Here is a 19,366-nt window from a genome sequence, read left to right on the forward strand (position 1 = left end):
GTAACAAGGAAGTGTCAGCAAAAAAGAATATATATTTATAGTGAATGCTATCTTAGCTATCAAAATATTATTCAGTATTCTCAAGCTGTTTACCAAATCCCTTATAGAGAAATGAATTGAGCTGGTTTTAAATCTCACTTTTCATCACCATGAATTTAGTAGATGGATCCTATTTGAAGAATCCTATCCCATAAATAAGAGAATCATATGTATTAAATCCAAATGATGATTTAACAATCTCTCCAGCACATCTCCAAGACACCAGGTAAATGCAGAAACTTTGCATCGCTGGATTTGTTTTTGTGAATAAATGGAGCAAAAGCCCCGATGCATTCGTTTCCATGAAATAACACAATTTATGCCATTTTGCACTCAATTCCACACTCTACTCCCATCTAATTCCAATACAACCACTTCCAACCGGTCTATGGATATATACTGTATTAGGTATTTAAATGTATGTTTCTGTCACTGCCATTCATTTATTTATTAAGCCTACAAACACTCACTGGGTGCTTACTAAATGCCAGAAGCCCTGCACCCATGGAGCATACCACTGTCTAGGAAAGAAGAGATAAATATTTTGAGATGCAATTATTTAAAGGACAATTATGATAAGTGCTTCAAAAGCTAACACTTTAAGAATATAGAGCATCGGGCTTCCCTGGTAGCACAGTGGTTGACAGTCTGCCTGCCAATGCAGGGGACATGGGTTCGTGCCCTGGTCTGGGAGGATCCCACATGCCGCGGAGCGGCTGGGCCGGTGAGCCATGGCCGCTGAGCCTGCGTGTCCGGAGCCTGTGCTCCGCAACGGGAGAGGCCACAACAGTGAGAGGCCCGCGTACCGCCCAAAAAAAAAAAAAAAAAAAACCACATGTTTGTATGCAATAAAGGAAAGTTGAAATAAATTTACAACAGATGCAAAAACAAGTCTATCCAAGGGGAAATAATCAATTGCATTCCAGCTACTTTGCATTTTTATGGATAAAGAATCATTTGCATTACTATCTTTTTCTACAACTCACTGAGTTGTACAGTAGCTCAAAGATGATGGAAAGCAGATAACCCAGATGGCTGAGCTGACAGGACTCCCACTAATTTTTCTGCTCATTGTAAAGTCTTTCGCAGTTATTCCTAACTCAGATAATAATGACTTGGCAAACGGGGGTGTCAGAAAAGATGGAGAAAAATGGACAGTGTTAATGTTGAATGTATATGGCTCTAGATTCAACAAGATTTGGCACTTGAGACTTTGGCTGGGGGCGGGGGGTGGGGGGTGGGGTGCCTCAAGAAGGAGATGTCCAGGGGAGGATTTTAAAACAAATTCCTAAATGGCAGAAGATGCCATCAGGGGCTGTTTGGATTTCTCAGCACAGGGGCACTATTGCTCTGTAGAGGGACTCATACTGCACAGAAGAAGCGGACGCAGTCAATAATTATATTTTAAAGTCCATCAAAATATACCAAAGGCCATGGATAAAAAAGAAATGAAATAAAATCTGTTCCCCTCAATAGGATTTTTTTTTCTCTTGCTAGCCTCTGGATTACTTACTGACACCATGCCCAAATACAACCTTATCCCAACTCAGGAAGAGTCTGTGGGGAGTTTATGGAAATCTCCCAGTTTTAGAACTATTATTCCCTTTCCCAATCACCAGCATGGAAACAGCCAGACTTACGGAATTAAAACAGCCAGAGGAAAGGAAAAAAAGTGGCTGAAGTTTAGTGTGACTGCTATGAGCTCTCCTTTTTTTATATATCCAAATAGTCCTAATTCCTTTGATAAATGTGTTCTAGACCCATCCTAATTTCCTTCTAGACTTTGATTTCTTACTAGAAGTAATCTGAAAGGAAATGTTTCCAGGGTCAGCTCTACTTTGACATTTTTCTCCAAACAAAACAAGCTTTTAACAGTGGCCTTAATAAAAAATTGTTCTTGAAAAAAAATCTAATAGTGGCCTTAATAAAAACTGTTCTTGAAAAACAACAACAACAACAAGCTTTTAGCTTCCACGTCAGTTTACATAACTGGACCTGTTACTAAAAATGATAACATTACCTGGTCTTTTCATTGTCTTGGTAATAATTACAAGCTTCCTGGGGCAAAGAATTTACATGGGACTTAAAGACCTCATTTAAATATTACAAAATAACATATACATTATAAATGTATAAATTTAAATATCAAGTTCACTAAATAAACTATTCTAGTACTACTGGACTTTGTGTTCAGGTCTTTTTAAAGCTATCAATGACCCGTGACAAATATTGAGATACTTCTTGAGAGAATTCGGTTGGGTACAGGACCCAAATGGTCAACAGATACTGAGAACCGTTCGGTGGAAAAGAAGTCACAGGACAATAACTACAGTGAGGATATTTTTAAAGCTCAGAGTGAAGGAGCACCTGGGCAGCACTGAGTTCAAGGTTCTAACTTTGCATGTATCAATAATGGCTGTGGACCTGGAGATGACGTGGATCTGCTGGGCGATGCCCCAGTTCAAAAGTCTATCACGTGCTGTCAAGGTAATGTCTTGTCTGAGCCAAATTCATGGCAATAATGATAAGGTTAAACATTTTCAATTATTCTTTCTCAATTGTCTAAAATCTCAATTGTCTAAAAATCTCTATTCTCCTACTTTTCCCCTTTTTGTGTCCTATCATACTGTCTACCTCTCTCTTGTCTCACAGAACAGGAACAAAAGTAATTCACCTAGTTTCAAATGTTCCCTAAATGTAGGTCTACCAAGACTATGAAGCTTTCAAATCGGTCTTCAAAATCAGTTCTAAGGTAATTCTTCCCCAATGACTCAAATAAGCTCTAAAAACTAGGTCTGCTTAACTTGCTCTACCTAGAAAATGACCATATTATCCTCAGTAATAGTCAGGATGGATAATCTTACACAACTGAGCACTCATGAAACCCTTGGGATAAAATATCTCATGTCCAGACCCTTTTAGTTCCTAAAATTATGTTGCCCATAATCTGGTCACACGAAGATAGATACTTCAAAAAGTTTTCAATAATGTTGAATCTAAAGCACCCAGATGTTACCTGTGCCTCTTGAACAAAACAAATAAAAATTTACCAAAAAACACCTATGTCTGCTTTGGAATAATCCTACACATAAAACCACCAATTAAGAGAGTAATTCTTCTTCTTGACCCTCTGTCAAAGTCAGGCAGTTTTCACATTCCTTACATTCTCAGAAGCAAGATAAAATAGCCCTCAACAAAAACTTGCAAAACCTAAAAATACATTGCAATCAGATAACCAATTGTAAATAGTGGGATGTGGAACAATTTTTAAACTGCACTGTTACTCAAAGCAATCCTAAAACATTCTCATTTTGCCTCAGAGAAATACCAATGTTTATTTTCCTGGCCTTTGCAACCTTCTCAAATAGAAAAATACGAAATGTTTGAATTTAAAGCCCCATAACGGGTCTCTCTTTATTTTATCTTGCTATAGTGTAGTTCTATAATCCATTAACCTGAAAATTCTCCTCCCGTCTCAGATTTAGAGGACAAAATTCCAACTCCAATAACCAGTGGATAATTATATCAGAACAAGTTTAAAAATAGCACTATCAATTTCTCTCTTCAGGATTCTCTGTCCCTAAAAAATGTTGATCAAAACATTGATTATGTTCCAGGTGGGTTAGAAATGCTGAGATAGAACAGATTTGGGGGAAATAAGTGAGGAAGTTCACAAAAAAAGAAACCCAGGGCAGATAAGCATTATGAGCCGTGAGTATGACAATCCCTAAACATTTCTACATGAGGCAGAAAGGCCACCTGAATGATACCAACTTGCTTTTAACCAGGCAAAAATGAAATCATCATCTTTTTAGCTCAGTTAACACGAAATTTCCCCCATGAGATATTATTTCCTAAATGTACCAAGAATTCACAGAGTCCAAAGCAGCACACTGTCACCTTGGTATCTAGAGAATGGTAGGTAAAAATAAAGAGCTGTTTACACCATGAATGTTTGTACCATGAACTGTTTACACCAGAATTTCCATTTAAACATATTATAGAGAGAATAAAGGAAAAATAAACGTATCTGCACACTCAGAAGATTTCTGTTAGGTCAACATTTCATGGGGAAAACTCACTGCACCTCCAACCAAACTCCATCAACCAGAATGAGACATCTGAATCATCAAAGTTTTTGAAATACTCTGTTACCTTTGAAAATCGAGCATTTATCCATTTGGTAAAAGTTTTCTTCTGCACGTCATTGTGTTCATCTGTGGGAGGGAAAAGGAGAGAGAGGGAAACGTATGAGAGCGTGTACCTTTACTCAGGGTGCTAAATAAGATTATCTCCATCCTGGAGAGTTTTAAATTGTCTATTAGTAGAGTTCATGAGGCCCAATGATCCACAGCTAATGAAGAAGGGATGGCTGACGAGTTCAGCATGTACGGAGCCTGCTAACGAATGCCTGTAGCAGAGGGAGACCCGGGCACCTTCCCAGGAAGCTGGCCTTCTCACTCCACACCTCGGCATATTACCACCAGCCATTAAACCCACATCCGTGAGGAAAGAATCAGGACTTTAGTTTCAAAGTATTATATGCGATACTTTCTGTTGCATTTTGTTTAAGTGCAGTTTCAGCATGATAAAAATGCTGTAGAACATTCAACACAAAAATCAAAGCTATCCTTTAGCAACTAAGAAACTCGTGATTTCCCTCCTTTTCATACAAGTCCTACACCCTCCAAAACAAACACTACTATAAGGTTTATAGCCAATTCCATAACCCGTTTTCCTGTAGTAAGACTGACAGGACAAAGTTTTAACGATCTATAAAAGCAATCTACACATTTTACAAGCCGAGAAATCAGAGTTGTTTTTTTTTAAAAAATGACCAACTTTGGTCTGGATTACAAATTCATTTTCCAGGCCACACAAATAAAAACTGACCTTACGAAACTAAAGCATCCTGAACTTCTTGGAGATGGGCAGAGTGACTTAGTTAGGTATAAGGAAGCCATGTAAAAGGGGAATAAGTAACACTTACAAGGGCATTGCGGGGATTTGCGGATTTAAGTGGAAAACACTTGGGAAGGAGCTGGCATTGAGCTCTTTGTTGTTGTTCTAGTCATAATTATTATTATAGTATATATGTGAACAAGGCAGATAAATATCCATATTACCCTTTCTGTTACTTCTAATCATATCCTCTTCAACTGCTCCCCAATTCTCTGTTAAAACTAGCAGAGTCATTGTTGGCTTAAATCCTACAAAGCAGCATGTTAACAGTCCCTGAGTAGTTCTGAAAGCTACGTAAGGCATATTTGGAACGGCGCAGAAAGCTGTGGTTCTGTCTGTATATATACACGCTGCTTGTTCCACTACCGTGCATACTGCCAAGCTGCTTCCCACGTGATAACAGCAAAATAATAAGAGAGAAGGCTCAAGTGTGTTCTGCCCTCAACGCATCAGTTTCAAAGGGCTGCCTTCAACCCAGACCTCCTCACTCATCCCTAATAGCATAATTAGACGTTGACCCACTACTTCACTAAGTTAGTGGTATCTTTGGGCCTTACTCTGTTCGGGAAGGAGAGTTTGTAATTAAAAGGTCACTCCTGGAATAAATATAGCAGCAGCGTCAGAAAAGAGTACACTTCTACAGATCCATAAAGGTAACTGGAGACTGACTCTGAGACACAAAGGGGGCAAGTGGATGAAAAACAAAACGGCTCTCTAAGAAAATTCATGTTGCTAATTGTGCTAAGAGGTGGCCTTCCTTCCAGAAAGGACAAGACAGTCAGCATCAGCCTCGATTTCAGGCTTTCTACCATCTGATCAATGCCACATATAAGCCATTTATTAACCAAGAGGATTTGTTGACACACTCTGAATGTCTCAGCCTTGACCATCACACCCGAGAGAGACAGAGCTGAGATTACATGTAGTATATAAAGCAGGAAGACACATCAACCTGCAGAGTGCTATAGTAGCCCCACCAATATGAATTTAATATTAAATATCAGTCTTCAGAGTACTTGGAAAATCCAATAATTTTGCTATGAACAAAAATATATATAAAGGTCATAAATATTAAATTCTCCTAATTCTGTAAAATTCATACAATTTAATAAGTTTTACCATAAAATGGGGGAAATTTTGAAAACTAAATTTTATTTTACATTTTATATTCATTTTTCTATATTTCTGCATTTTATTTTTTCTTAACCTCTTTTCCAAGCATTTAACCTTCTTATTTTCAAAAACATATTAAAATATCTAATACTGGGTTCCTCTCTAGAGATAGTGTGAACCAAGAAATGAGTACCTGTCACCTTAGCAAATGATAACTAAGAACCTTCAATTGTATCACATATAGAATGAGATCAAATTTTAAAAATAGATTCCCATCATACAGAGATGTTTATAAAAATTAGAAGGTAATGTTTCTATGATAGTCTTTATCTTAGGGTCAAAGTCTGAATATGAGTCTAAGGAAATGATATGAAATAAAGTGTTGGCTTGTAAAAGATAAATTGTCTGGCATTCAAACTTTTCAAAAGTACTCCAAAATATATAAACACTCTGCTTTATTCATTTTCCTGGTACAGTTAAAGGGGGAAAAAGGGATTTATATCTCAATAAGCCTTTAGTTCACATTTCCCTTTTCTCAGACAGACAGACACACACACACACACACACACACACACACACACCCACACACACACACACACACACACACCCTCCTATCTTCTACCAGACAGGAATTCAGTAAAAGACAGGAATTAGCCTGCAGCTTTTCAATTATGAGATTTTTAAAATGTAACAAATCTGAACACTTACTGGTACAGAACTGCCCTCCACACCACAAAAAATTATGCTAACAACCTTGGTCCAGGTCTCTGTTTAAGGGAGGCAAGAATTTGCTAGCAAAGTGATAGCAGGACTTAAAATCCTAAATCCTACTATTCTGATTGATCATTTTGCCCTCCTAGAAATTTATACCAAATTTCAAGCCTCAAATTTGTTCAACTCTCCATTATCAAATCAATTAGTTATTCTGATGTTTCCAAAATAAAAATGTGTAAGCAGACAACACAAATTTATATATAACTGGATTATTTATATATGCACTAAGTAAGTGTAATTTACATGCTAAATATATTCTTTCAGGATTCCAAACAAGTGTTTTCTTTAGATTTGGATTTTTTAAAAAAAACATTTCGTTTCTAAAAGCCTTTCGTGGCTTAGTAAATCTTACCCATAAATGACCTTTCTCTATTAGGGGGACAAACACGGGACTGAACTAGGAGAAGAAAAATGTGTTAAATCCCTTAAGGCTGATTTTCCAAATTCTTCCTCTAAATATTTTGCTCTTCTTAAAACGCTTCTGACAAGCTCACACAGATCCAAGGGCCGCTGCCCAGCTTGGAATTTTATTTCTGTGATGGGTAAGAGAAGTGAAGCAAGAAACATCAACAATACCGCCTGATAAAATCTTCAAGGAAACTAGTTTAAATTGTTTTTTCACTTCACCAGCTCAAATGCACATCAAAAATTCTTTTAGCAGAACCTAGCAACAAATGTCAATTTAAATCTTAATCTGGAAATGTGGCAGGGAAATTAGGAGTCGTTTCCCCTATGAAAACACACAAGTCTCAGGAACATGTATACCACCATTAAAACTCTACTACAGGGCTTCCCTGGTGGCACAGTGGTTGAGAGTCTGCCTGCCAACGCAGGGGACACGGGTTCGTGCCCTGGTCTGGGAAGATCCCACATGCCGCGGAACGGCTGGGCCCATAAGCCACGGCCGCTGAGCCTGCGCGTCCGGAGCCTGTGTTCTGCAACGGGAGAGGCCACAACAGTGAGAGGCCCGCGTACCGCAAAAAAAAAAAAAAAAAGATGTAACTCCCAGCACATTGTTAAGCAGCTGCAAATCTAGATCATTCGATTAATAGAAAATGTCTCTTCTATTCCCTTAATGGCAAAACTAGTCCTCACTGTCAAACTAATCAGCTAAATTAGACATAATTTCTGACATGGGAAGTCTGACTTTAGTTTTCTATTTAAAAACCGAGTTCAGATTTTAAATATTCCATAATAAAGAAACTACAATTTAAAAAATTAAAATAAAATAAAAACCATGTTCAGGGAATTCCCTGGCGGTCCAGTGGTTAGGAGGTTAGGGCTCGGCGCTTTCACTGCCAAGGCCCAGGTTCAATCCCTAGTCAGGGAGCTAGGATCCTGCAAGCAGCAAGGTACAGCCAAATAAATAAATTAATTAAAATTTTTAAAACTAAAAAAAATTAAAACCACATTCATATGTATTCCAGGGCAAAAGCTCACTTTAGAATTCTCATTCTAAGGTAGGTGGGTGGATAGATGGTTGGATGGATGGTCGGACGGAAGGGGGATACAAAGCCTTGCCTCAGATGTAGTAAGGCACTGACTTCTTTTTTATTTTTTTTTGCGGTACACAGGCCTCTCTCATTGCTGTGGCCTCTCCCGTTGCGGAGCACAGGCTCCGGACGCGCAGGCTCAGCGGCCATGGCTCACGGGCTCAGCCGCTCTGCATCATGTGGGATCTTCCCGGACCGGGGCACAAACCTGTGTCCCCTGCATTGGCAGGTGGACTCTCAACCACTGTGCCACCAGGGAAGCCCCGGCACTGACTATTTTAGTAATTCTTAAGGAAGTGTTCTTTGCTTTACATTTTGAAACTGCCCCCTTGTTTGGTGCCTCAAACTAATGCAGCACAGTAAGATTTGGGGAGGGTGAGAGGTGTGTCTTTCTCTTGTAAACTGCAGGAGGGGAATCCTGAAAGGAAAGGTGGGAAAGCAGAAGGCCGGTACCTAAGATGCCTCCTCAAGTTGCTTAAACAACCTGGAAAAGCTGGCCACAAGGGGACACACATATTCCAGTGTGCAAACCACTCTAGGGGCTCATAGTTGTCCCAACCCAAGAAAACACTCCAGAGATGGTGAGCTGTAATTTAATTAGAAAGGCTAAACTCCAGAGGTGGCCACTAAAAAGGCATCAATTATCTGTGCCGCCATTAACACCAGAGCCTTTGTTAATTAATTTAATGAATGTGAGAAATGTGCTTCTACTGAGGCTTGAGAACTGGCATAATTAGAAGATTAGAAACAATCTCCCACTGGTGAATTTAGTGTTATTCAATGCATGTGAATTGGCCAAAATATTTTATAGACATGTCCCAGCATCGATTAAACAATAAAATCTAGCAAGTCTAGGAGGCTAGATCCCTTAAGGCCCTGTGTTCAGCCATTAGCTGGGAGGATTCTAGTTACCCGATGCTGTCTATAAGTCTAACTAAATCTTTTCTCTAAAACAGCATTGTCCAATAGAAATATACATAATTTTAAATGTTCTCGTAGCCACTTTAAAATAAGAGGTAAAAATAATTTTAGTAATATTTAACCCAATACATCAAAATATTGCCATTTCAACATATACTCAATTTACTTTACTGATATCTTACATTCTTTTTTCTTACTGTCTTTGAAATTCAGTGTGTATTTCACACTTATAGCACATCTTAGCTTGGACTAGTCACAGCAGCCTTCACACTGCATTGTACAGCTCTAGAATATTGCTGCATTTCCTGCAACTAAAACCTTCATGTCCTTCAAAAGGACAGAGAGCCTTGGCTTTCCAAGCTCATGAAACAGGCTGCATGAAATTTTTTTTCAGCCTGCTTGCTAATATGCACAGCAGGTTTGGTCTGAAAGTTGCCTTCATTATAACCCTGATAGTAGGACAACGGATACCCTTCACACCCCACTTTTAAGCACAGGGGGCTAATGTTACTGAGCAAAACTATAGCAAAAATTAATGGTTGTGCATAACCAAATTGGTTTTGTCCATTTTGTAAGACTTTCGCCTGGAGGGGTGGGATAGGGAGGGTGGGAGGGAGGGAGACGCAAGAGGGAAGAGATATGGGAACATATGTATATGTATAACTGATTCACTTTGTTATAAAGCAGAAACTAACACACCATTGTAAAGCAATTATACCCCAATAAAGATGTTAAAAAAAAAATAAATTTTAAAAAAAGAATAGGAAATATTTCTAAGTCTTTCTTATATTCATCATTTAAAGTTTTATATTTCCTACTCTTTTAATGAAAATTAGTTGTTCACCTATTTTGTAGAAAACACTGTGCAAAGAAACAGATGGTGACATTTACTGAGCATCAGACCAACTATACTGGTCCCAAAAGAGATCCAAGTGCTGCCTTCAGAAAGCTATCAAGGGGAGGTGTGTGAAGAGTTTTGGGAGAAGGGTGTGAGACAAGTACATAAATAACAGATGGACAACTATAGCTAATATATTAGGTACAGATACACTTATAAATTCAGAGGAAAAATGTTTCTTCTCGATGGAAGTGAAGAGGAGGTCAGAGAAGAATTCAAGGACTAAATTGCATTTGAATTAGGCCTTGAATAGATATGTTAAAGGCATATAAAAATTGTTAAAAGGGGCATTTATGGAAAAGAACAGCTGAAGCAAAGTCCTAAAGGCATGAAAAGAACAGGACAGGCAGACAAAAATGTGAGTTGTTTCTCTGGCTGGATGGCTTTAGACCAGAGTTGCAATGCCACTGAATTTTGGAAATAGACTGCAGCTAGACTGTGGAGGATTTTGAATATCAAGCTGAGGGTTCAAACAAGCAAGCAATGTTGGCCACTGACTTTTACTGAGCCAAGGAGTGACACAATCAGAAGTGTCCTGTAGTTGAGTTTAACATGAAAACTAGATTTAGTAGGAAAGGAGACTGGGAGAGAGGAAGCTAGTTTGAGGTATATTATAATCTCCCATACTAGATATCTGAAAGCCTGAAGTAGTGGAGTAGCAATGAGATCAGAAAAAAAGGGATGGATGCAAGAAGTACAGAGTTTTAGAGGTAAGGTTGCCAGGACTTGACTACTAAATTAGCACAAGGGTAATGAAGGAGAAAGAGAGTCCAAAAAATTCCCAGGCTTTTAGGTTAACTTGAAGGATGACAGTGCTTCTCTACTTAAAAAAAAACAAAAAACAAAAAAAAACATAAGAACAGCACAGGAAAAGAAATGGATTAGGAAAGGAAGTTCTCCTTTGCACCTAATGAATTAGAGATTAGCAGGATATTTGGGTGAAGATACCAAGCAGAACCAGAGCAAATGAGAGAAGGTCTTCACGTGGAGGAGACCACCCCAGAAGCTCAAGTTTTCAGAAGAAAGTCATAGTCCACCGCGTTAAAGCAAGCTACCGGAGGATCTGGGGGGAAATGAGGCCTGAAGATAGAAAAGTGAACTTAACCCCTAAGACCCAGATGGCATGCGATGTTGTGAGGGAACAGGGAAGCTGGCTTTGGGCTGGCAGACATGTAAATTATTACAAGTTTCCTGGGACAATGTAACTACACTGATATTAACATACTTTTAAATTTTATAACCATTGACCCAGAAATTCTGGAAATTTATCTTAAGGAAATCATTAGATACACAAATATTTAGATATCTTTAAAAGGATGTTCTTCAAAGCACACTTGATAATTGAAAAAAATTGTTAATCTAAATGTCCATCCTTGGGGATTATTTAGAAGCATATTTTCATACATAAATACAGCCGTCAAAAATGATACTAGAGAAGAAAATAAAGATATGGAAGGATTTTTCATAATATATTAAGGAATAAAAATGCAGGTCATCAAAGCACACGGTGCTTCATTTATACAATGTATACATATATGACCAGAAAGGTAAGAGCCAAAATATTAGCACTGTTTATTTCTCAGAAGGTCCTGAGAGATTCTTATATTCTATTTTTATTAACTATATTTGCTAATTTCTGAAATGAGTGTATAACACTCTGTACCATTCTTTTCTTTAAAGCACCCATCCTGCAAAAGTTGTAGTTTTCTCCACTTTAATGTGGACAAGTAGGAAGGTTAGAGAATTTGGCAGCTATAAAAATAAACTGAGCTGAGAGGAGGTCTGTCTGCCTGTCTTGTCTGCCTCGGAGCGGGATGGTGAGAATAGGAGACTTCCATGTATCTGTAATTACATGCAGACAGGAAGGATCTAGGAGGGAGGGAGAGATGTTAGATGCCAACACTGAGTACCCAAGAAGGGCTCCCTTATGGAGCCAAACCCCAGAGGATGAGTGAGAGAAATGTATCAGGATCCATACTCCTAAATTAGATGCAGTTAAGAGCACGTATTTCTAAAAATGAAACTCTCCAGGTTAAGCTGCTTCTACTTATATCTGTCTTTCCAGTGAATTTTCCACTTCAGCCTGAAGAGATAATTGGCTATATGTAAAATAACTGTGCCAAGTCGGCCGATCTCTCCCCGTCTTCTAGTCCATTCACTATGGAAACACTGGTGAAAAGGGAATTGCATCACTTAAAATACACCTTTTGCAATAAAGTATTCCTAGGCAAAATGATCAGCGCACTGATCAGCTATTAAGACGAGAAGACAGAAGAGAAGATTAATGCAAAACATAAAGTTATTGACAGATTACACAAGCTACCTAGACTTTCTCAAAACCTCGTATTTTACTGACTTTCAGAAAAAGAACACATATCTGGGAGAAAAATGAGGAGTATTTGTCCTTTGTTCATATACTTTAATAACATGCCGTATAAATGCAATTTTTAAATAAGAAAAATAGAGTATTTCAGAAGTAGTTTTTTAAACTTTTTTCTCTATTTTTAGAATGTTTTAACATTGAGCCACAACAAGTTAAAACCAAGACGTAAGATAATTTTTTAAAAATGAAGTCATTTTAATAAATTTTCAAAATTGCAAGTCCATTAAAATGCAATCCTTTGCCCAAGATATTTATAATAAGCAGGAAGAACATGACAGAAAGGAACACTGTTTCCCCTTAAAAACTCAGGGGTAGGACTTCCCTGGTGGCGCAGTGGTTAGGAATCTGCCTGCCAATGCAGGGGACACAGGTTCAATCCCTGGTCCGGGAAGATCCCACATGCCGCGGAGCAACTGAGCCCGTGCACCACAACTACTGAGCCTGTGCTCTAGAGTCCGTGAGCCACAACTACTGAGCCCGCATGCCACAACTACTGAAGCCCGGGCACCTAGAGCCCATGCTCTGCAACAAGAGAAGCCACCGCAGTAAGAAGCTCACACACTGCAACAAAGACTAGCCCCCACTTGCCGCAACTAGAGAAAGCCCACGCGCAGCAACGAAGATCTAATGCAGCCAAAAATAAATAAATAAAGAGTAAATTTATAAAACAAAAAACTCAGGGGTAAAGATTTTTCCCACGAAACTCACAGTTAAGAAATCAGCCCATGGGGCTTCCCTGGTGGCATAGTGGTTAAGAATCCGCCTGCCAATTCAGGGGACACGGGTTCAAGCCCTAGTCCGGGAAGATTCCACATGCCGCGAAGCAACTAAGCCCGTACACCACAACTATTGGGCCTGCGCTCTAGAGCCCGCGAGCCACAACTACTGAGCCTGCGTGCCACAACTACTGAAGCCCGCGTACCTAGAGCCTGTGCTCCACAACAAGAGAGGCCACTGCGATGAGAAGCCCAGGCACCGCAACGAAGAGTAGCCCCCACTTCCTGCAACTAGAGAAAGCCCGCGCGTAGCAACAAAGACTCAACACAGCCAAAAATAAATTAATTAATTAAAAAAAGAAAAGAAGAAATCAGCCCATGAAGCACAGCACTGTTTGCTTCAAAGTGTACAAACTGAAAGTTAATGAGTAAAATAATTTAAATATAGCCTTATATTGAAAAATGCATACTGCCTCATTTTCAACTTACATAACTATATAAAAAGTTCACAAGAGTTATTAATAATTTTTATTGAAAAGCTTATTCAGGTAGGGTTGGATAAGGGAGATAAAAGATGAAATCCACAGCATGAACAAAAATGCAAGAAACCACTCCCCCAGCACACTAATGTTATCCTCTATGATCATTTATCCTCTAAGTCACTTTTTTTTTTTTTAATTTTTGGCCACACAGTGCAGGATGTGGGATCTTAGTTCCCCGACCAGGGATCAAACTCGCGCCCCCTGCATTGGAAGCACAGAGACTTAACCACTGGACCGCCTGGAAAGTCCCTATATCACTGTTGAAAATTAGGATCCTGCCTCAAATCAGCACTATCTTTATTTAATAGTCTCTACTGTGGGTCTGATATTTACTTGTCTTTTTTTTGAAAATTTGTAAATTCAATCTATACCATCTCTGGGAATAGCGAAACTTGGTAATTCTTTTCTATATATAATAGATCTTCCTTTCCTTCGTCTTAAATGTACCTCATTAAAGCATCAAAAAGTCTAGATTAATTAAACTTAGTTGAAGATTAATTAATTCAGTTGAAGATTAGAAGAACAATTCTTGTTTGCTCTTCTGAAACAAATGATTTTATAGCCAGTGATTACATCTTCTCTCCACTTTCATGATTTTAGACTGTTAGTCAGTTTTATAAAAACACCAAAAGCATTTGCTCCACGACTTAGGTTTCCTTACTAGACTTCGCTCACTGTAAAATCATTTCTGAAGTAGGAGACTAGAATCTTAGAGAGTAATCCATGTGCACAGTCAACACAGCTTTGCATAGAAAGGATATGTTCTCTGTTTTGTTTCATATTTCCTTTCTAATGACACCCTATAAACTAGAGTTCTTTTACATTGCAGCAACCCAATGGCCAGTGTCTTCTGAGAAACTACAGTTGCCCCTTCTCTTCCATCATCCTAGACATAAAATATAATTCATGATGACAAAGTTTTCTTGAAGTGAGCAAGAGAGTGAATCCAACAAAAAGATTTGGACAGGGCTTCCCTGGTGGTGCAGTGGTTGAGAGTCCGCCTGCTGATGCAGGGGACATGGGTTCGTGCCCCGGTCAGGGAAGATCCCACAGGCTGCGGAGCGGCTAGGCCCATGAGCCATGGCCGCTGAGCCTGCGCGTCCGGAGCCTGTGCTCCGCAACGGGAGAGGCCACAAGAGTGAGAGGCCCGCGTACCGCAAAAAAAAAAAAAAGATTTGGACAGATAATCTTTCTTCAAAGCATTAGCACTTCCCTCAGGACAAGGGTAAACTAGCAAACCTGACTGAAACTGAGTTAAAAGCACACGCAATAATATGCCCCAAAGAATTGAAAGCAGGATCTTGAAGAAACATCTGCACACCCATATTCATAGCAGTATTATTCACAAGAGCTAAAAAGTGGAAGCAACCCCAGTGTCCACCTATGGATGAATGGACAAAATATGGCATATACTGACAATGGAATAATATTAGCCTTTTAAAACGGAAGAAAATTCTGATACACTGTACAACATGGATAAACCTTGAGGACATTTTGCCAAATGAAATAAGCCAATCACAAAAAGAGAAATACTGCATGATTCCATTTATATGAGGTGCCTACAGTAGTCAGATTTATAAAGACAGAAAGTAGAATGGTGGTTTCCAGAAACTGGGGGGAGACTGGGATTGGGAGTCATTGTTTAATAGGTACAGACTTTCCATTCTGCAAGATAAAATGAGTTATGGAGGTAGATGGTGGTCATAGCTACACAACAATGTAAATGTACTTAATACCACTGTTTACTTAGAAATGGTTACAATGGTAAATTTTATGTTATATGTATTGCACCACAAAAAAAAAAAAAATTTAGGGATAAAAAGCACATGCAATAAACATTTTTCGTTTCTGTTTCAACCCGATTTTCAAAGAAGAAATATTTAGTATGTCTCAACTCATACATTCCCCAATAAGACGAATGAGGAAATTTCACTTGGTTCCAATTTCATCTTTTTTTTTTAACAACTTTATTGGAGTATAAATGCTCTACAATGGTATGTTAGTTTCTGCTTTAAAACAAAGTGAATCAGCCATACATATAAAAACTATGGAACGCTTCATGAATTTGCATGTCATCCTTGCACAGGGGCCGTGCTAGTCTTCTCTGTATCATTCCAATTTTAGTATATGTGCTGACAAAGTGAGGACCCAATTTCATCTTTTTTTTTTTTTTTTTTTGCGGTACGCGGGCCTCTCACTGTTGTGGCCTCTCCCGTTGAGGAGCACAGGCTCCGGACACGCAGGCTCAGCGGCCATGGCTCACGGGCCCAGCCGCTCCGCGGCATGTGGGATCTTCCCGGTCCGGGGCACAAACCCATGTCCCCTGCATCGGCAGGCGAACTCTTAACCACTGCACCACCAGGGAAGCCCTAAAACTCATATTTTTAACATATTCCTTTGGAATATAAAGTCAGATATTCTGAATTCTAGAATCAGAATTTTCACTATGACCATGCCTCTGGTTATCTCACTCCAGAGGAAAGCATTTGTTCAAACTCACTGTGGTAGATACTGCTGTTTACCTACTCAATCATCCTTTTCCCCTTTCTTGCTTACAAATCTAACCTCATTTTTTTTTCCCCCTTGAAGCAAGATAGCCAGTTATAATACTCACCTCCTCTTGAAACTAAGGATAACCATATGGCCCAGTTGGGGCCGATGGTGAGCCAAAGCCATGTGCATAACTCATTCTGGGATCAGATCCTCCAGCCTCAGTCAAGCCTGCAGCCCTGGTCAACAACTTGACTGCAGCCTCATGAGAGTCCCTTGGCCAGAATCACCTGGCAAAGCCACTCCCAAACTCCTGACCCAGAAAACCTCATGAGACAGTAAATATTTGTTGTTTTAAGCTGCTAAAGCTTGGGGTAATTTGTTATACAGCAATGGATAACTAATACAGATCTGATGCTAAGTTTCAGAGCAATTTGTTATGCAGCAAGAGATAAATAACACAGCACGTATCCAACCGTCAATCTGACACCTGCACTGAGATATCTCACAGACTCATTTCAAACTTAACACATCTGAAACTGAACTGTTGGTCTTCTCTCAAATCAATTCTGTCTCCAGTCTTTCTTAACTCAGTACACAACACCGTAAACTACCCTCTTGTTCATGCCAGGACCCTGAAACCAGTCCTTAGCATTCCACAATCTATCACCAATTTCTGTTGGTCCCAAATTCCTAAATATACTTTAACTCCGCCCACAACTCTTCATCTCCCAGTCATCCCCCAGTCTGAGCTACTGTTATCTCCTGCTTGGAATCCACTAACGTAATGCCAATAACCTGACACCATCTCCTAATGTCTGCTCTTGTTCCTTTTCAATCCACTTTCTAAATGCTGGCCAGCTTGACAATGAACTCTGGAACAATTAAATTAACACGGTTTACAAAGCTCTGAATCATCTGACCCCTACCTATGCCAAGTCTAATCTTGCAATACTCTCCCCTCCTCTCAGTAGCTCCAGCCACACTGGCCTTTGTGTTACTCAGATGCACCCAGCCCTTTCCTGCCCCAGAATATTTGCTCATGCTGCTCTGCCTGCTTATAGCCCATTGTCAACCTGCTTAACTCCTTTGGCTATTTCAGATCTAATTTTAAACATCTTTTCTTCTGGACCTCCCCAGTCTCTCAAAGTACCCTGTTTTCTTTTCCTTTGCACCCTATACCTATCTCAATTTGATTACCTATTGATTTGTGTAAGTCCATGAGGGCAAGAAAAGTCTACTTTGATTGCCATAGTATATGCAGCTCCCAATACACGTTGTCGATTTTAAAAATTATTGAATGAATGTATTTAATATGTTCATTAAGTCCAAACAAACTGTATATTGACTATAATTCAATCTAGACTTATAAATTGTCCACTTCAATAAAAGAACATGATTCTATTATATCTATGGCCTTTTCATCCCTCTGCAAAATTCTAAAACCACGATCACTGAGATAACCCAGATTTTCTTTCTCATTTCCTCTTTTCCACGTGTCTAAAGATCATTTTATTATGAGCAGAGAGTGAAAATGTGACTTCTAGAAACACTGAAAAGAAGAAAAGCCATAATTAAAAGAGTGCCTAAAGGCAGACAAGAAAAGCAATTCTAAAGCTCATTAGAAAATTAAATTGACCCCTGATTCATCTAAATAAGAACATTTTATCCCCCTGTTTAGAGTTTTGATGAACAATCACTTCCCTTTCCAAAGCCTGGCTGATTTGTAAAGGCAGGAGGATCATGACTGCACAAGATTGTTTTTTGATGAAGAAATCAGAGACCTGCTGATGGGAGAACCAAGAAATACTAATAAGGGCAAGCTGGAGCACACGTAAAGCAACCATACCCACTTACTCTCTTCCAGTAAATATTATACTACGCTGACTTGCAACCGGAGAAGAAGTAGGTCTGGAAGCAGACAGCGTGGGTTCTGAGGCCAAGCCACACGCAGGGAGCAGCCCTACAATCATGTCGGCAGCAGCTAACCAGAAAAGAAACTGTGCAGGGCCCTCACGGTGGAAAGAAATAGAAACCACACACGAGTCGTTCTCCCTACATTCATACACACAGACCGTCAGCCCAGCCCCAAGACTACATTCCAAGATCACATGGGTTTACGTACAAACACATAATTGTGCCAAACTTTGATAAACGGCACATATTTTAACTTAACAGATTTATGTGAATACATACTAGTAAACTACAATCTCAATTATAAATACATGTTATAATATATTACACACATGTACACAGAAATTACGGTAAGTTTTTTACTTCACTAAAAGTGCAATTTTAATAAAAGAATTTAACCAAAGACACCTATGGCAGTTGTACACATAATTCCTTAATGTATAAATTACCAGAACTCACCGTTTATTTTTTTTCTAAATAAGAATATAAATAATATAAATATTTAGGACACAATTACTATAGAAATTTTCAAATCAAAACAGTAACCATATATAATGTATTCATATATACATAAATAAGATTTTAGTATTAATACTCATGTTAAACATACAATTTTTAAAAAGGCTGCTACCCCTTGTGTGGCAAGAAAAAAAAGTCATGCCATAAAACTGCCATGCAGAAGGTGGCAACTGTCAGAGACAAGCCTGTGCTCTAGAACAGAAAAGAGGTACCGCACACAGCACCCAGGCAGGAACTAGGAAACAAGAATACCAGTTTTTTTTTCTCCTCTCCTTTTTTTTTTAACATCTTTATTGGAGTATAATTGCTTTACAATGCTGTGTTAGTTGCTGCTGTATAACAAAGTGAATCAGCTATACATATACATATATCCCCATATCTCCTCCCTCTTGCGTCTCCCTCCCACCCTCCCTATCCCAGCCCTCTAGGTGGTCACAAAGCACTGAGCTGATCTCCCTGTGCTATGCGGCTGCTTCCCACTAGCTCTCTATTTTACATTCGGTAGTGTATATATGTCCATGCCACTCTCTCACTTCGTCCCAGCTTACCCTTTCCCCTCCCTGTGTCCTCAAGTCCATTCTCTATGTCTGCGTCTTTATTCC

At 39.1% G+C, this 19,366-nt stretch overlaps 1 protein-coding gene and 1 non-coding gene across 14 annotated transcripts in view; both read right to left on the reverse strand.

The window, feature by feature from the left end:
• The window catches only part of UTRN (utrophin), a 506,668-nt gene that overhangs the window by 406,625 nt on the left and 80,677 nt on the right, over window positions 1–19,366 (reverse strand). For 12 of the 13 annotated variants that reach the window (XM_027084340.1, XM_027084307.1, XM_027084323.1 and 9 more), the window contains one exon: window positions 4,195–4,256. The exons of the other annotated variant lie outside the window; for it this stretch is intronic. In XM_027084340.1, the coding sequence (XP_026940141.1) occupies window positions 4,195–4,256 (62 nt within the window). The remainder of the gene's footprint in view (window positions 1–4,194; window positions 4,257–19,366) is intronic. 13 annotated transcript variants of the gene reach the window in all.
• Window positions 15,883–15,989, reverse strand: LOC113613302 (U6 spliceosomal RNA). The gene has a single exon (XR_003430168.1). It is a non-coding gene; the product is annotated as a U6 spliceosomal RNA (small nuclear RNA).

The sequence above is a fragment of the Aethalodelphis obliquidens genome, unplaced genomic scaffold (assembly GCF_003676395.1).
Source record: "Aethalodelphis obliquidens isolate GAN/ISIS:26980383/991018 unplaced genomic scaffold, ASM367639v1 scaffold3, whole genome shotgun sequence".
Lineage (NCBI taxonomy): Eukaryota > Metazoa > Chordata > Mammalia > Artiodactyla > Delphinidae > Aethalodelphis > Aethalodelphis obliquidens.